Source organism: Acomys minous (genome assembly GCF_964271855.1).
Source record: "Acomys minous genome assembly, chromosome: 10".
In the NCBI taxonomy this organism is placed as follows: domain Eukaryota; kingdom Metazoa; phylum Chordata; class Mammalia; order Rodentia; family Muridae; genus Acomys; species Acomys minous.
Window position 1 is genome coordinate 15854233 of NC_140491.1, and position 15643 is coordinate 15869875.

The following is a 15643-nucleotide window of genomic DNA, read 5'->3' on the forward strand; positions in this document are numbered from 1 at the left end:
GCACTGTGGAGCACACTGACTACCTTCCAGAGAGGCACAGGTGCACTGTGGAGCACACTGACTACCTTCCACAGAGCCACGGGTGCACTGTGGAGCACACTGACTACCTTCCAGAGAGGCACAGGTGCACTGTGGAGCACACTGACTACCTTCCACAGAGCCACGGGTGCACTGTGGAGCACACTGACTACCTTCCAGAGAGGCACAGGTGCACTGTGGAGCACACTGACTACCTTCCACAGAGCCACGGGTGCACTGTGGAGCACACTGACTACCTTCCACAGAGCCACGGGTGTACTGTGGAGCACACTGACTACCTTCCAGAGAGGCACAGGTGCACTGTGGAGCACACTGACTACCTTCCACAGAGCCACGGGTGCACTGTGGAGCACACTGACTACCTTCCACAAAGCCACGGGTGCACTGTGGAGCACACTGACTACCTTCCACAGAGCCACGGGTGCACTGTGGAGCACACTGACTACCTTCCAGAGAGCCACGGGTGCACTGTGGAGCACACTGACTACCTTCCACAGAGCCACGGGTGCACTGTGGAGCACACTGACTACCTTCCAGAGAGCCACGGGTGCACTGTGGAGCACACTGCTACCTTCCACAGAGCCACGGGTGCACTATGGAGCACACTGACTACCTTCCACAGAGCCACAGGTGCACTATGGAGCACACTGACTACCTTCCACAAAGCCACGGGTGCACTGTGGAGCACACTGACTACCTTCCACAGAGCCACGGGTGCACTGTGGAGCACACTGACTAGCTTCCAGAGAGCCACGGGTGCACTGTGGAGCACACTGACTACCTTCCAGAGAGCCACGGGTGCACTGTGGAGCACACTGCTACCTTCCACAGAGCCACGGGTGCACTATGGAGCACACTGCTACCTTCCACAGAGCCACGGGTGCACTATGGAGCACACTGACTACCTTCCACAGAGCCACGGGTGCACTATGGAGCACACTGACTACCTTCCAGAGAGGCACGGGTGCACTTATGGAGCACACTGACTACCTTCCAGAGAGGCACGGGTGCACTTATGGAGCACACTGACTACCTTCCACAGAGCCACGGGTGCACTGTGGAGCACACTGACTACCTTCCACAGAGCCATGAGTGTACTGTGGAGCACACACTGACTCAACCTTCCAAGAGGCACAGGTGCATTATAAAGCACACTGACTCAACCTTCCAGAGCCACGGGTGCACTGTGGACACATACTGACTCAACCTTCCGCAGAACCATGGGCGCACTGGTTCTGGTGCCCAACCCCTAGCTGCACAGAGCTGCACTCACAAAGCTCACTAAAGTAACTGAACTAAAGTGCAAAGGAATGTTTGATCTGAACAAACCCAACTTATTTAAATAAACCTTTGTATATGCCAGAGTAAACTAAGAAGAGAACTACACAAACTTTTGATAAAGAAATAGAACAGCTGTTGGGCAGTGTGGAAAAATATTTTAAAACTCCAAAATTAAAAAAGAAATCATAACAGGACACACAGTCCATAAAAAAAAATTTTTTTAAGAGCTGGAACTTCAAACTTTAAAAAAAAAAAAATAAGGCTTTTTCAGTGGAAGCAATTTCTAAGGTAACACCCGCCTGCTGTGGTTCATTGTGTAATGTACACGGGACAATATGAATTTAATAAGACAGTTGGCTAAGCCGTGTGGCGTCCCTGCTAATCTCTCAGGAAGAAAGAACTTGAGACCAGGCCCTGTGACACGTAGTCCTGCAGGAAACTTTTTCTCTCCTAAGACTTTGAAACTAAAAATTCAGTGTAATTTAAATTTCCAGGATATTAAGCACAGAATTTCAATACATTTTATTCATGCTATTGTCTATAAACTTAAAGACTTTTCCATACATTTAATTATCTTAAAATAGTTCAGTTATCTTAAAATTATTTTACACAGAAACTGTATTTCTGGCATAAATGGAGGCTGAACAATGTTTAAATTAACTGTTAAATAATGTCCCAAACCTGTGAAATTTATGACCATCCTATATTAGCATAAGACACACAAAACCTTGCCTTGGTTGAGTACCAGTTGTGTAACGGAAGGCAGCAGTTACTTGACCTGGCTACTCAGGTGTAACCGTCTCTAGGTAGCACAAGGGTTAGTGCTCAGACTAAGCCACCAACAGCAGAAGCACGGGTTTCTGCACTCTGAATACTCCTACGGTCATGTTTCTTATCAATACAATCATGTTGGGCAGAGCTCTGCCTACAAGACCCACTGTTCTTCTCTAAGCCATCTTTGATTGACTCGGGATGACATGAGGATTATGTTTATACCAGCACAACTGCTACTGGTATTGCAGTGACCTTGTGGTCTACAAAGGCATGCAAAGATCTCTGTGCCAAAACCAGAGATAAAATGTGAGGCAGTCACTTGTCAAACACTGTTATTATGGCAGCTAATGTTCACTTGGGGAAGAAGAGACATTTTAGTCAGTGGCCACTGGTAAGCCTATGCTTCTGTAAATAAACCTCATCAAGGACTTTATAAAGGAACCAAAGCAAACTCATTGGGTCATCAAAATAAATAAGTAAAAAGACAGGAAAGTAAAAGGAACAGGTAGGAAGAGTCATCAGCAGGAGAGGAAACGAGGAGGGTAACTGGGATAGAGTGACAACAGTACAGCATAATTGTATGAGAATGTCACAATGACACCTACAGTTGAGGGTAATTAACATGCTAATAAAAACAAAGTATTATTAATTCTTTTGGATTATTTCCTTTTTTTTAAATATTTATTTACTTATTATGTATACAGTATTAAGCCTTCATGTACTGCATGCCAGAAGAAGGCACCAGATCTCATTGTGGATGGTTGTGAGCCACCATGTGGTTGCTGGGAATTGAACTCATGACCTCTGGAAGAGCAGTCAGTTCTCTTAATCGCTGAGCCATCTCCATTTCCTTCTTATAGGCAAAGTTAGATAATTAGCTAACAAGCTTTTAGTCATCCTACAGCGAGGCAAAAATCAGGCTGCGAGTTCTCACAAGAGCCTAAAGGGGCATAACTAGTTCCTGGGCACGATATAACCTTGGCTAGGCCTTTCCTGGTTACTTCTCCTACAGCCTGTACACAAAAGGTTTTCTAGGAAGCGGGGTATAACTACAAAATATACCTGAGTCAACTTTGATAGGTTTTTAAAATCTATTTTTAGTAAACTTTATTGTAAATAAAAAACTTTACAAATAGATAAAAATCATACCCAAGCACACCCAAACTTAATGAACTTAAGTCAAAAGGAAGAGATTTAAAATGTTGGGGTTTTTTTTCAAGAGAGATGTGTAGTCTATGACAATAGAAAGGGGCCAGTTCAGTCAGACAAATTCTCCAAAAGGACACCTTAGAAGAACTCAGTGGCTCATTAGATGCCCTTACCCTCCGATGTGATTAAAAGTCACCACACAGTTCTGATCTTTTACTGACAGTCACTGAGAGAAGCAGTCCCCAAGTGTGCGGAGGAGAACTGAGGCTCCTGTCCCTGCTCCCACTCACAAAGCCTCGTTTTGTTTCTCAGTGTCTCAGTCACTAAACGGCCAAGTCAGAAAAGTGAGATGGGACCACAGACACCACACAGGTTCACAGAATGTGCTCTGAAGATGAAGGAAGGGCACAGGACAAGAAACACAGGCAGCTTCTAGAATGGGAAAAGAAAAGAAACACCTCCCACACAGGCTCCAGTGGGGTAAGGCCCTGCAGACACATTTGAGGATGATAATGAATCTACATTTATTTATGCCACCAAGCTTGTAGTAATTTGTCTCTGTAGGAACAAGAAATTGATACACATGCGTGCCATGAAAAACTTCTGTAATCCTCCCTTCTCCAAAGTACTGTGAAATGTCTGAATGCCTACTCCATCCTATTTTGAGTAGCTGAGTGGAGGAAGCAGACATCAGGAAGGACATCTTTGCAGATAACTTTGAAGATTTTAGCAGGTTGTGTTCTAAAACCATCTAGCAGGTTTCAAAGAGACAACTAACGGAAATCCTCAACATCTGTAGCCGTTGGCTTTCCAGAATCTCGAAACTGGATGTCCTCTATTTCACTAGGTGACATTAGAAACTCAAACTTACTATGGGTCTAAATAAACATCTCAAGAGAACTCAAGGCAATGAAGCTAGCATGACAGAAGAAACATATTGGCAACTTTATCTTCCAGTTATGATTTTGTTAGGTTTAAAATATGAATTTGATCAATGATAAAAGAATTATTTTATTTTTATTAGCCAAGGAACAATATCCATGAAAATAAATAGAAACAGAAGATGGAACAAATCAAAAGAGCGAGCAGACAGGGGCCTGGCTCCTCTGCGCAGCCTTAGGAAGCCCTCCTGAGGACCCTACCTGCTCCAGCTCCTGCTCTGCATACTGGCGCCTGCTCAGCTCGCACTCGGCGCCCTCCCGCAGCTCCCGCAGCCGACAGGCCTCCTCCTTGGCGTAGTTGATTTCATCCATCATTTTTCGCTCTAGATTTTGCTTTTCTACAGCAACAGTTCTGTTTTCTTCCTGTGCCTTTTCAAGTCTTAGAGAATAATAAAAAATTTTAAAAGCCTCATGTAATTATACAAAAATTTCATTTTCATAAAAAATACAGCTTCAGATAATAGCATACTTTTTAAAATCAAAATTTATAGTATTTCTATTAATCTTAAATTAGGGTAACTATCAGGCAATCTAATATTTGGTTATTTTTTGTTATCTTGGGTTCAAACGACAAGAACTGCAGAAAACAGCCTCTGCAAAATAGACTAAAGACATTTATTTGAAAGGAAAAATCAACTACATTCTACCTATATTTGATTTACATCCTCTGACCTTCTACAAACTTATTTCCAAGTTGCATTTCTCTGAAAATGCAAAGTGAAATAAGCATGTGCTGCTAATATGGGCCCTAACCTGTATGTGTACATATGCACTCATGAGACACTTCACGAGCTGCATTTCCTTACGTGAAGAACAAGAGTTAAGACTGGTTTTAGTAACTAACTGTTTTACTTTCCATTTTTGAGACAACTTCTTATGTAGCACAAGCTGAGCCTAAGCTCACCAGCTATACAGCAAAGGGTGACTTTGAGCAGATTCCTAAGCACCAGGGTCCCCAGCATGAGCCACCACACCCAGGTGCAGTGAGATGCTTCAGTTACCTCTCTTGTAAGTCCAGGAGACTTTGCTCTGCAGTTTGTAGACTCTCTAAGTCTTTCATCATTTTTGCAACATGTTCCTTTGACGTCTTATTTTGTGTATAAGCAAACCAACAACCCCCAACACCAATTACTATGGAAATTGTGAGAATAAAATCCTTCATCCAGTTATGAGGTGGGCCTATTAAAAAAAGAGCAGATAGTTAAATTTGTATTTTAGTGTCATACAAAATAAATATACAGAAAAGTAGATGTCCAAAACAAACATAGCTAAAAATCTCCTTCACTAAGATACAAATTCTAGCCTTATAAAACCAAAACAGCTGGTATCTTATTTGTTCTATCTAATATACGGGACCTGAAGAAATGCAGAGAAGAACACGCACGGCCACATCAAGCACCATTTTGCTCCCATGCTACTGAGAGAAGCCCCTGTTGAGAAAAGGGAGCCCATGACTTGTCTCTGTTCTCTTTAGCCAGGCCACATCACTATCACTGAGACACAGACTGGAGAACACCAAAAGGCATTTCCCCAAGCATGTGGTTACGAAATAAATTACTCTTATCACTGACCATAATATTGGGGAATATACCACCCCCACCCCCGGCAGACATGACAACATTTTGCTAACACACAAGGAGGGGTGGGGGAAGCTGTTACTGGTACTTCACTGAGCAGAGGCAAGGAATAGCCTTGAGCACCCTACAACTGACGTAAAGCCTCTTCCCCGAACCCTCTACTAGTAAGAAACTATCCACTAGTCCATGCACACAGCTGAGAAACCCTGGGGTCAATGGACACAGCCAGTTCGTAACGTCCATCAAGTGACAACTTATCTAAGATACAGGGGTTAGGAGGAGAGAAAAACCATGCGTGATGTCAATTCAGCACTGCAGTGTAAGGCAGACGCACAAAGGCCACTGTCATCAGGAATAGGAAACATAAAAACTTCTACTCAAATATCATTTTAACTTTGCCCTGACTGTCAAAATACACTAACTTTCCAAGAACTATTTAGATGAGAGATGCATGATAGCTAATAAAATATAATGTATTTTAATGCTCCAAGGAATTATAATTTATAGTAGCAAACTGCCTTTCCTGGCTAGTTTTACAGCATCTTGAAACATGCTGAAGTCATCTGAAAGGAGGGAACTTCAACTAAGAAAATGCTTTCATAAGGTGGGGCTATATGCAAGTCTGTACAGCATTTTCTCAATCAGTGAGTAACGTGAGCACACCCAGTCCACTGCAGTGAGGTCAGCCCTGGGTTGGTAGTCCTGTGTTGTATTAAATAAGCAAGCCACGAGGAGCAAGAGGCAGCACTCCTCCATGGCCTCTGCACTAGCTCCTGCCTCCAGGTTACTGTTTCGAGTGGATGTATAAGCTACATAAACCTTTTCCTCTCCCAGTTGCTTTGGCCATGGTGTTTCATCACAGCAATGGTAACCCTAAGACACTGCCTAAACGCTTACCGTTCCTGCACAAGACACTCTGCGTGCTTCCTATGAATGAACTCTATCAAGGCCAGGTGTGTCTGTGATTGCCTCTATGCTAAGAAGTTGCAGTGTTCCGTATTTCCTGAGCACACACCCTCACCAGCCATGCAAGACAAGCACGGCAGGCGGCTCCGGTCTGGAGGGGTTTGTTCAGATTTCTGCTTCTCACTGAGAGATTTCGCTCAGGCTTCACTCCACCATGAGGCCTGTTTTCTGACTCTGCCTAAAATATACTCTCCAACAATAACACTATGCAAACAACCAGCCCCAAATTCCACTAAGAACCACACACTAGAAAGGCGTTAAGTGAAAACTCCTTTAAATGTATCTTTCATTTGACAACATTAGCTTTTGTATGAAATCTAGCTTTGGCATTACACTATGGCACTTTTGCAGTCAAATGGTAATTCTATTATCATTATTCTGTAAAAGCCATTGTCCCTATATTATTTTTTTGGGGGGGGGCATTTTCTTCCTTTTTTTTTCTTTTTTTTTTTATTAATTTATTCTTGTTACATCTCAATGGTTATCCCATCCCTTGTATCCTCCCATTCTTCCCTCCCTCCCATTATCCCCTTATTCCCCTCCCCTATGACTGTTCCTGAGGGGGATTTCCTCCCCCTGTATATGCTCATAGGGTATCAAGTCTCTTCTTGGTAACCTCCTGTCCTTCCTCTGAGTGCCACCAGGTCTCCCCCTCCAGGGGACATGGTCAAAGGTGAGGCACCAGAGTATGTGAGAAAGTAATATTCCACTCTCCACTCAACTGTGGAGACTGTTCTGACCATTGGCTAGATCTGGGTAGGGGTTTAAAGTTTACCGCCTGTATTGTCCTTGGCTGGTGCCTTAGTTTGTGCGGGACCCCTGGGCCCTATATTAATTTTGTTTTTACTTTTAAGAAAGCACAATTCTTCTAAAATATATACTGTTCAAACACGTGCTCTAAGCTTTCAGAAATTTTAAATTAACTAAACATATTAAACTTCTGGGGAAAAATATTCCTGTTCAGGTTACAAAATCTAATTAAAGCCAGGCATGGTAGAGCATGCCAAGCACTCAGGGAGGCAGACGCTGATGGCTCTCTCTGCGACTTCGAGGCCAGCCTAGTCTACAAACCAAGTCAAGGACAGTGCCAAGGCTACACAGAAAAACCATGTCTCAAAAACAAATAAACAAAATTTAAATAAATATATGTTTCTTCTTTTTCTTTTTTTTTTTTCTCTCTCTCTTTCTCCCCTCTCTCTCTCCCTCTCTCTAGGGGGGCGGGGATGAGACGGGGGAGAGTCCAAAACAGGGATTCTTTATGTAGCCATGGCTGTCCTGGCACTCACTGTAGGCCAAGGTGGCCTCTAACTCAGAGATCTACCTGCCTCCCAAGTGCTGTGATTAAAGGTGTGTGCACCACTACCACCTGGTGACAAAACAGTTTCTTACACATTCCTTTTTAAACCAATCAAGTAACAATACCCACCTGGTATTCCTCCTGCAACTGTGTTACTTTCTACAGCCTCTAAGCTAGTGACATCGTTAGGACTGATGCCACCAGAGCAGTTAAAAAGCCATATGCTTAAGGGCCCTTGAGTAAAAATCCAACTAAAAACATCAAGTTACAACAATCCAAGGTTTTCCATCTAGAATTTCAAATTATCACCTGGCCACAGTTTCATAGCTTTTTACATTAGTAACTAGCTATGAAAATTCCTATTTCTACGGCAGAAAAGTTCTTCCTATAAGCCACATTTCCTTCACAGTTAGCGAGTGGCTTTCTTGGTCTTGTGTTCCTCTCCACTCTGCTTTCTTCAACAACACAGGGATGCTGCAGACTACACTACTGTACCACATGGCATGAGAGAGATACTAACGTGTCAGAGGCCCAAACAAAACCACATCCAGTGCTTTGAGTTGAAGTTTCTGTCTGTGACTCCGGTCGCTGATTTTCAGGTGGGAAATCATAAATGATGTTTCATGAACTGCTATCCTGTAAATAGAAAAAAAATTCTATATAGTAAACAAAGTATTTCCAGTATATAAATTTCAATACATGACAACATATTTACCACTTCACATGCTGCTGAACCCTGTGGAGAGCTCATCTCTATTAAAGTCCATCGCTTCAGAAACCCTTTTATAAACATAGCTACTGAAAGCTTCTGTGGGCTAATAAATGTGCTTTACTGATGAACTGCTGTTTTCTAAAGTTACTTTCTATTTATTATAACTTACTATAATTGAAAAAATTATGAAGCAAAGTATTTTATAATAATAACTAATGTTGGCATTTCACTCTCATTTCACAAACAAAGTAAAATTGCTAAGGGATTTAATAACAGCAGATGTTAAAAACTCTTCTTACTTCAGGAGCTTTTGCCTAGTAGCAGCTGAAAAGTATACACCACCCTCTTAGTGTTTAACTCTTTAAGATGAACAAACCACACTAAAAACCGAATAGAAGGTAAGAAGCCTTCTTGGGTAGGTTGAGGAGTGGAAGGATTCGAATAATAAGCAGTTCTCAGGTAAGTTAGGAGGTACAGGCCAGAGAACACTCAGAAGCTTGGGAGCCAGCTAAGCTGTTCTGTGTAGACACTAGCAACAAAGAGGCTCCCCTCGAACAAGGTGAAGGCACAGACGATCACGCGAGGTTCACCTCTAACCTCCACACATTCTATGTCATCTGCATGCACCCACACTCACATACGATACATGCATGTGCAAAGAACAAAAACACAAGGGAATAAAACAGTTAAAACAGATACATTTATAGTATTTCCTTTATACTATCTGCCCAAAAATATCTTGCAGATTCAGAATCGGAAAGCGGCATCTGAAATATACTTCCCGGTGCATGGAAACCCCCTCTGGGTAACTACTGACCTGGGGAGTGTTGTTCCCTTCACATTATTATCTCTAAAATTCTTCTCATATTGTGGGAGTTCCACAAATTCTATCAACCACTGCAGGGTATCCTCAACTGTCCAATTATGAACTGTAAGACAGAAAAGAAGGTGCATGTTAAAGGCACTGCTTTAAAAATTAAAATCTGAACACATCTATATAACTTTAGAGGAAGCAAAGATGGGCAGTTCAATTTAGTATCTAGCAGTCTGTGGTAAGCTGAAAATAATGAGACCCACACCTGCTTTCCTAATGCAGAATCTAAAACAGAAAAAACAAAAACCATAAAACAACGAAGACAAATGGTAGTAAAACTAATTCTCAGCATCAATACAGAGTTTTTAAAGAATGAAATAATCTATTTCCCTGGGTGTAGATAACTTACCAGATAGATACTTGATTGACATTTCACCTACCCCATCAGTGCATGTAATTGCGAAACACCCTGAGAGTCGGGTCCAGTCTAAGCACTGTGACAGACAGTAGTGAACGGATGAGGAAAATGTTTGCCTCTATGGAACCTCAAGTGCCTCTGGCAAAGATTCAGGTGGGGGAACTTAGACATAAAGAAAGGTTGGGGGCATAAAAAGTTTAAATCATGCTAGTCTTTAATGAACGTGTGGCGGAGGCATAGTGGGGGAGAGGGCGTAGGGTCCTCTGACTCGACTACATCAACTAGAACCCAAAATAAAAAACATAAAACTCTGAAAATCTGATAGAAAAATAAAGAATTTTGAAGATCTAGAGAAAACTACCTTAACCAAAGAGGAAAGCTACCATTAGTTAAAGTCTTCATGACTGGATAATCTTGTTCGGTTTTGTTCTGGTTTTTGTGTGTGTGTGTGTTTGTTTGTTTGTTTTGGTTTTTCCCCCTTTTTTCTTTTCTTGAGGATTAGGCAGATAGAGCGAGACCATGTTAGGAACGACTAGATATGAACTCAGGCAAACTAAGCACAGAATCTTACTCTACACTACTTTGAAAGCAACAATTAAGCACAAAGATTCAAACAAAGAAACAAATAAAAAAAACCACCATGAGAATTAAGTCAGAGGCCTTTCTCTGCTTATCATGTATAAATGGCAGCAATGTCTGATACCAAGGGAAGGCAAAAATGGAGAGGTGATCTTGTCCACACTTACTGCGTGGACTTGGGAAAACAAAGTGTTCACCGACCACACGAAAGGGCTGAAGACAACAAGGAAGTGACAAATGCAGTACTGGGAATCCATCTGTACACAGTACAGGAAAAGAGCATTCTCATAAACCACAGATAATTCTGAATTCACATTTGTACGCAATGTGTTCACAGTCTGCCTTTTTCAATACTTGAATTTACAGAAAAAAAAAAGCTTGAACAAATCATAATTAACTAATAAAAACTTTATTTTAAAATTAAGTGGCAATTTAATACTGAGACAAACTCATGTTCTCCTTTAGATACATGGCTATCATAACACCTGTATATGGGCCAGAGGCCGCTGGATCCACAGAGCCAAAGAAAGCCTGCCTGCCACCAGCCAGAAGCTCAGGCCTGGAGGCCTTGCTGAATCTAATCCAGTCAAAGCAGCCCTTTTGCATGGAGGCTTCTTCCTCCTGCAGTGAGCTACATGGAGGACTGCCCTGTCTGACTGCCAAGAAACCCACAGCACAGCTGCACTGCACACTCCCACACAAAGCTCTCAGCCAGGGAAACAGAATAAGATTCTCTCTGGCTTTTGATTTTTCAATAGTAAAAACCTGATCCACACAATCCAGCATATCCCAATTTTCAAGGAAAACAGACTCAAAGGAAAAAGAAAAATCAAAAAGGGCCTGGCGCTGCCCAGTCCTAATCCTACGCTACTTTAGTTGTGCTCTAAAGTAGCTGTTTGTAAAACTAATTTCCTTTTGAGTGCATCTTTAAAGCAATACAATCAATCCTAAAACAAGACAGTTACTTGAGGGAGAGGACTTACTTCTCCACTTGCTACCTGCTTTCCTCGAAGACGCCTTGCAAACAGCATTTCTTCTCGTGAGCAGGACTTGGCTTTTGTGTTAGCTCCCTCTGCTCCCCAAACTCTGCCTGCTGTCTTTCAGCTCCTGCAGCAGCTCGTGTTTACCCTCCTCCAGGGCCTGCTTTGAAACCTATTTTATACAAGCATCTCCTGTATTTTGTTGAATTTTCCTTTCTTAGCTACGACTTAACTCATCGTACATTATTCTGGACTTTCCTCCTCACAGAATTTAATTAATTACAATTATATGTAAGAAAAAGAATTCTCTCAACATCTGCTTACTCCACTAAAGGATGATTAAGTTCGTAGCTGACAACACTATGTCGAGTACTCATGCACAAGTATTTGTTAGGTGTTACTTAATAAATGAAGTATATCAGACTTAAAGGGTAAGTACTATAAAACCTATTTATGGTTCAGTGAGGAAATTAACAAGGAGGCTCGCTTGCATAAGCAACTCTCAGCGTCAACAAGCGATCTGAGAGTACTCCATCCTTCTGCCCGCCTATAATGAGCTGCTTCATGCTGCGCTGCTCAACCACACCACAACCAAGGGGCCAGGAAAAGGACATAGCATGTTTTCAAGGTACTTAGCAATTTATTCAGTTTGGAATTGTTACCCAAGTATTTTTGCTCAAAACTGTGCCAAGTGCTATAGGTTGGTGTTTCTGTGATTTTTAGCAAGTAGTTCCAACACTAATAAAGAGAACACTAATAAAGAAAATGGGAAAAGATCTGTGTCAGGTTACACTGTACCACTGGGTCATAGTGCCATCACCACCAGGCTCTTTACCTCAGGCTCGATTTCTAACTAAGCTGAATAATGAAACGAGCTAAGCTACCTTTAAAACTGTCTTTCTGATTCCATTATAACAAGAGAGGGCTGGTGTGTAAAGCACTGCAAACTGAACAATCAGCCTAGAACACTTCATCACTGGATGCTGACAGGGAAAACTCAAACTCTAAAAATGGCCAGGGCACCAATGAAAACACTAACTATTTACTACAGACCAGATTTATGAATGTTATTTCATGTGGACACTGCAGCAACTCTGAAGTGAGAACGTTTATCCCCATGCTGAGCCTACAGTTTTCTCAAGTTAGAACTCTTAATTAAGTATAAACAAATTAGTAAATGCCCACAGTAGGTTTCAGACCAAGCTGTTTCTAGAACTGCTGACATTGCGCAGAAGCATAACCTCAGACCCTCATAATCTGCAGCTTTTTAAATGTGCGGTGTGTGCCTGCATCCTCTTCAACTTAGGATGGCTTTCCTTTCTTCCATTTGCCTGCCTTGTCCTTACTCATCATCACGCAAACTAGGAACTCCTTCCTCTATGCGTTTTCCCTATCAGCCATTTCAATAGCACTGTGGGTCTGCTCTGTGTTCTTGCATCATCTACACATGGATCTGCCATGAGACTAGCCAAGCACACATCTACACATGGATCTGCCATGACACTAGCCAAGCACACATCTACACATGGATCTGCCATGACACTAGCCAAGCACACATCTACACATGGATCTGCCATGAGACTAGTCAAGCACACATCTACACATGGATCTGCTATGAGACTAGCCAAGCACACATCTACACATGGATCGGCCATGAGACTAGCCAAGCACACATCTACACATGGATCGGCCATGAGACTAGCCAAGCACACATCTACACATGGATCTGCCATGAGACTAGCCAAGCACACATCTACACATGGATCGGCCATGAGACTAGCCAAGCACACATCTACACATGGATCGGCCATGAGACTAGCCAAGCACACATCTACACATGGATCGGCCATGAGACTAGCCAAGCACACATCTACACATGGATCTGCCATGAGACTAGTCAAGCACACATCTACACATGGATCTCCCATGAGACTAGCCAAGCACACATCTACACATGGATCTGCCATGAGACTAGCCAAGCACACATCTATACATGGATCTGCCATGAGACTAGCCAAGCACACATCTACACATGGATCGGCCATGAGACTAGCCAAGCACACATCTATACATGGATCTACCATGAGACTAGCCAAGCACACATCTAGATGAGCAGTGCTAAGAGAACAGGAACTATTCTTTCTTGGGGAATAAAGAAAGAATTTACATTAATTTTGTGTATGTGTGCACACAAGAGAGAGAGAGAGAGAGAGAGAGAGAGAGAGAGAGAGAGAGAGAGTGTGTGTGTGTGTGTGTACACGTGTATTAAAGGAAAATTTTCAAGAGTCAGTTATCTCCTTCCACCTGTGGGTTTCAAGAATCAAAATAAGACTTGGTAATAATTCCCTTTACTTGCTAAGGCATCTTGTCATCCCAGGAACTTATTCTTTTATTAAAACGCTATTCCTTTAATTAAGGGATTTATATATATATATATATATATATATATATATATATATATATATATATATATATATTTATTTATCCTTACGCATCCATTTTCATATGTACCCTTTGACTACAGTGAAATGCAGCTGTTATCTCCAGAGTCTATAAAGAGACACTGGACCAAGTGCTTACACATATGGTCACACATGGCTATCAACCAGCACCTAGAATATGAACTCTGGTCCAAGTGCATTATACTGTATGTAGGTGGTTTCAATAAAACAGCTCACTAACATTTGAGATCTTTTCTCTTAGAGACTTGGTACAAACAGCATACAACATGTAAAATGTTCCCAACAAGTAATCTACAAGTAGATCTACAAGTCCTAAGGGGACTTGTGGCTTAGAGATATACTTGGTATCTAAGACAGATCCAGGTATACTTGGAGATACTAAAGTTGAGGTGGTAATGTAAAAGTTCAGTAGAGTTAGTTCGTTTTTCATGATAGAAGATATGCTTGTAAGTTGGAAGAAATACTGTAAGAACCCGAAGACATTTCAAAGTGCATATATATACATATACATACACACACACACACACACACACACACACACACACACACACACACACACACACACACCCCGTGCCTCTGTCCTAGAACTTGCTATGTAGAGCAGGCTGCCCTCAGGGTTAGAGAGATGGACCTGCCTCTGCCTCTAGGTACTAGGGTTAAGGGCATGTGTACTGCATTCTGTGCGCGCTCTGGGGAGCAGGGTGGTGGGAGAGAGGATGGTGACAGAACAGAGCAACTTCTGTAACCGTAAATGTAGTTCCTCCGTTTGAAATAAGGAAAAAGCATGTTGCATCTGTCCCCTCCTACTCTCTACTTCCCAGCCCTACCACAATGTAGCTATTTTGGAACAGCACATGAAGAAGAGAAAACTAGGCCTAAGAAGTGAAAGCTTTTTGAAAGCAGTGGGGTGCAAGAAATGAGCATTAAGAGACAGGAAGGGGTGGACAGGGCCGTCAACAGAGAGGCTACCAAAGCCCCAAGTGAAGCAGGCTTCTAAGAAAGCCGTGAGGCATCCACAGGGACACAGCCAGGCAAACAACAAGGCCAGAACTGCATGAAATGCTCTCGCTGTCAGTGATCTCTGCCCCAGAATTCATACAGTACTTAGTTACTATTTCTAAAAAATGGCACAGCACGAGTTGTCTTATTTTGCTACCTTCCTGCTAACGTTTCATGTCCTACTATGTTGTGAGCTTCCATACTACACAAAACATTATTATAGTCCAACATGAAATTACCATTTAAGTATTTGATAAAGATATAACAATTCTTCCTTTAAAAAGGACCAGTTTTGAGGGGCTGGAGAGATGGCTCAGAGATTAAGAGCATCATCTGCTCTTCCAAAGGTCCTGAGTTCAATTCCCAGCAACCATAGGCTCATGCCCATCTGTAATGTGATCTGATGCCCTTTCCTGGAGGGCAGCCATACATGTGACAGAATACTGTATAAATAATAAATAAAATCTTAAAAAAAGAAAGAACTAAAAGAACCAGTTTCGTTTTTAATTGTCTACTTGTGATCTTAGAGTTGTAATAAAAATTAGCAAAACTACTCTCAGAGTACCTCAGTTTAACGCAGCCTTGGAGAATACTTGTTTCTAGAAAAGAAACCAGAGACCTAAACATAAAGGAGGCACCAATTTACAACTGTCAG

General features: G+C 42.1%; 1 protein-coding gene and 1 long non-coding RNA gene across 4 annotated transcripts in view; one reads left to right on the plus strand and one right to left on the minus strand.

Moving 5' to 3' along the window:
- The window catches only part of LOC311607716, a 612504-nt gene that overhangs the window by 178287 nt on the left and 418574 nt on the right, over positions 1-15643 (plus strand). The window lies entirely within an intron of this gene.
- Positions 1-15643, minus strand: part of STIM2 (stromal interaction molecule 2) — a 126514-nt gene that overhangs the window by 12833 nt on the left and 98038 nt on the right. For all 3 annotated transcript variants that reach the window (XM_084799705.1, XM_084799706.1, XM_084799707.1), the window contains exons 4-7: positions 9554-9665; positions 8545-8660; positions 5186-5363; positions 4386-4563 (exon numbers count right to left, since the gene is read on the minus strand). In XM_084799705.1, the coding sequence (XP_084655831.1) occupies positions 4386-4563; positions 5186-5363; positions 8545-8660; positions 9554-9665 (584 nt within the window). The remainder of the gene's footprint in view (positions 1-4385; positions 4564-5185; positions 5364-8544; positions 8661-9553; positions 9666-15643) is intronic.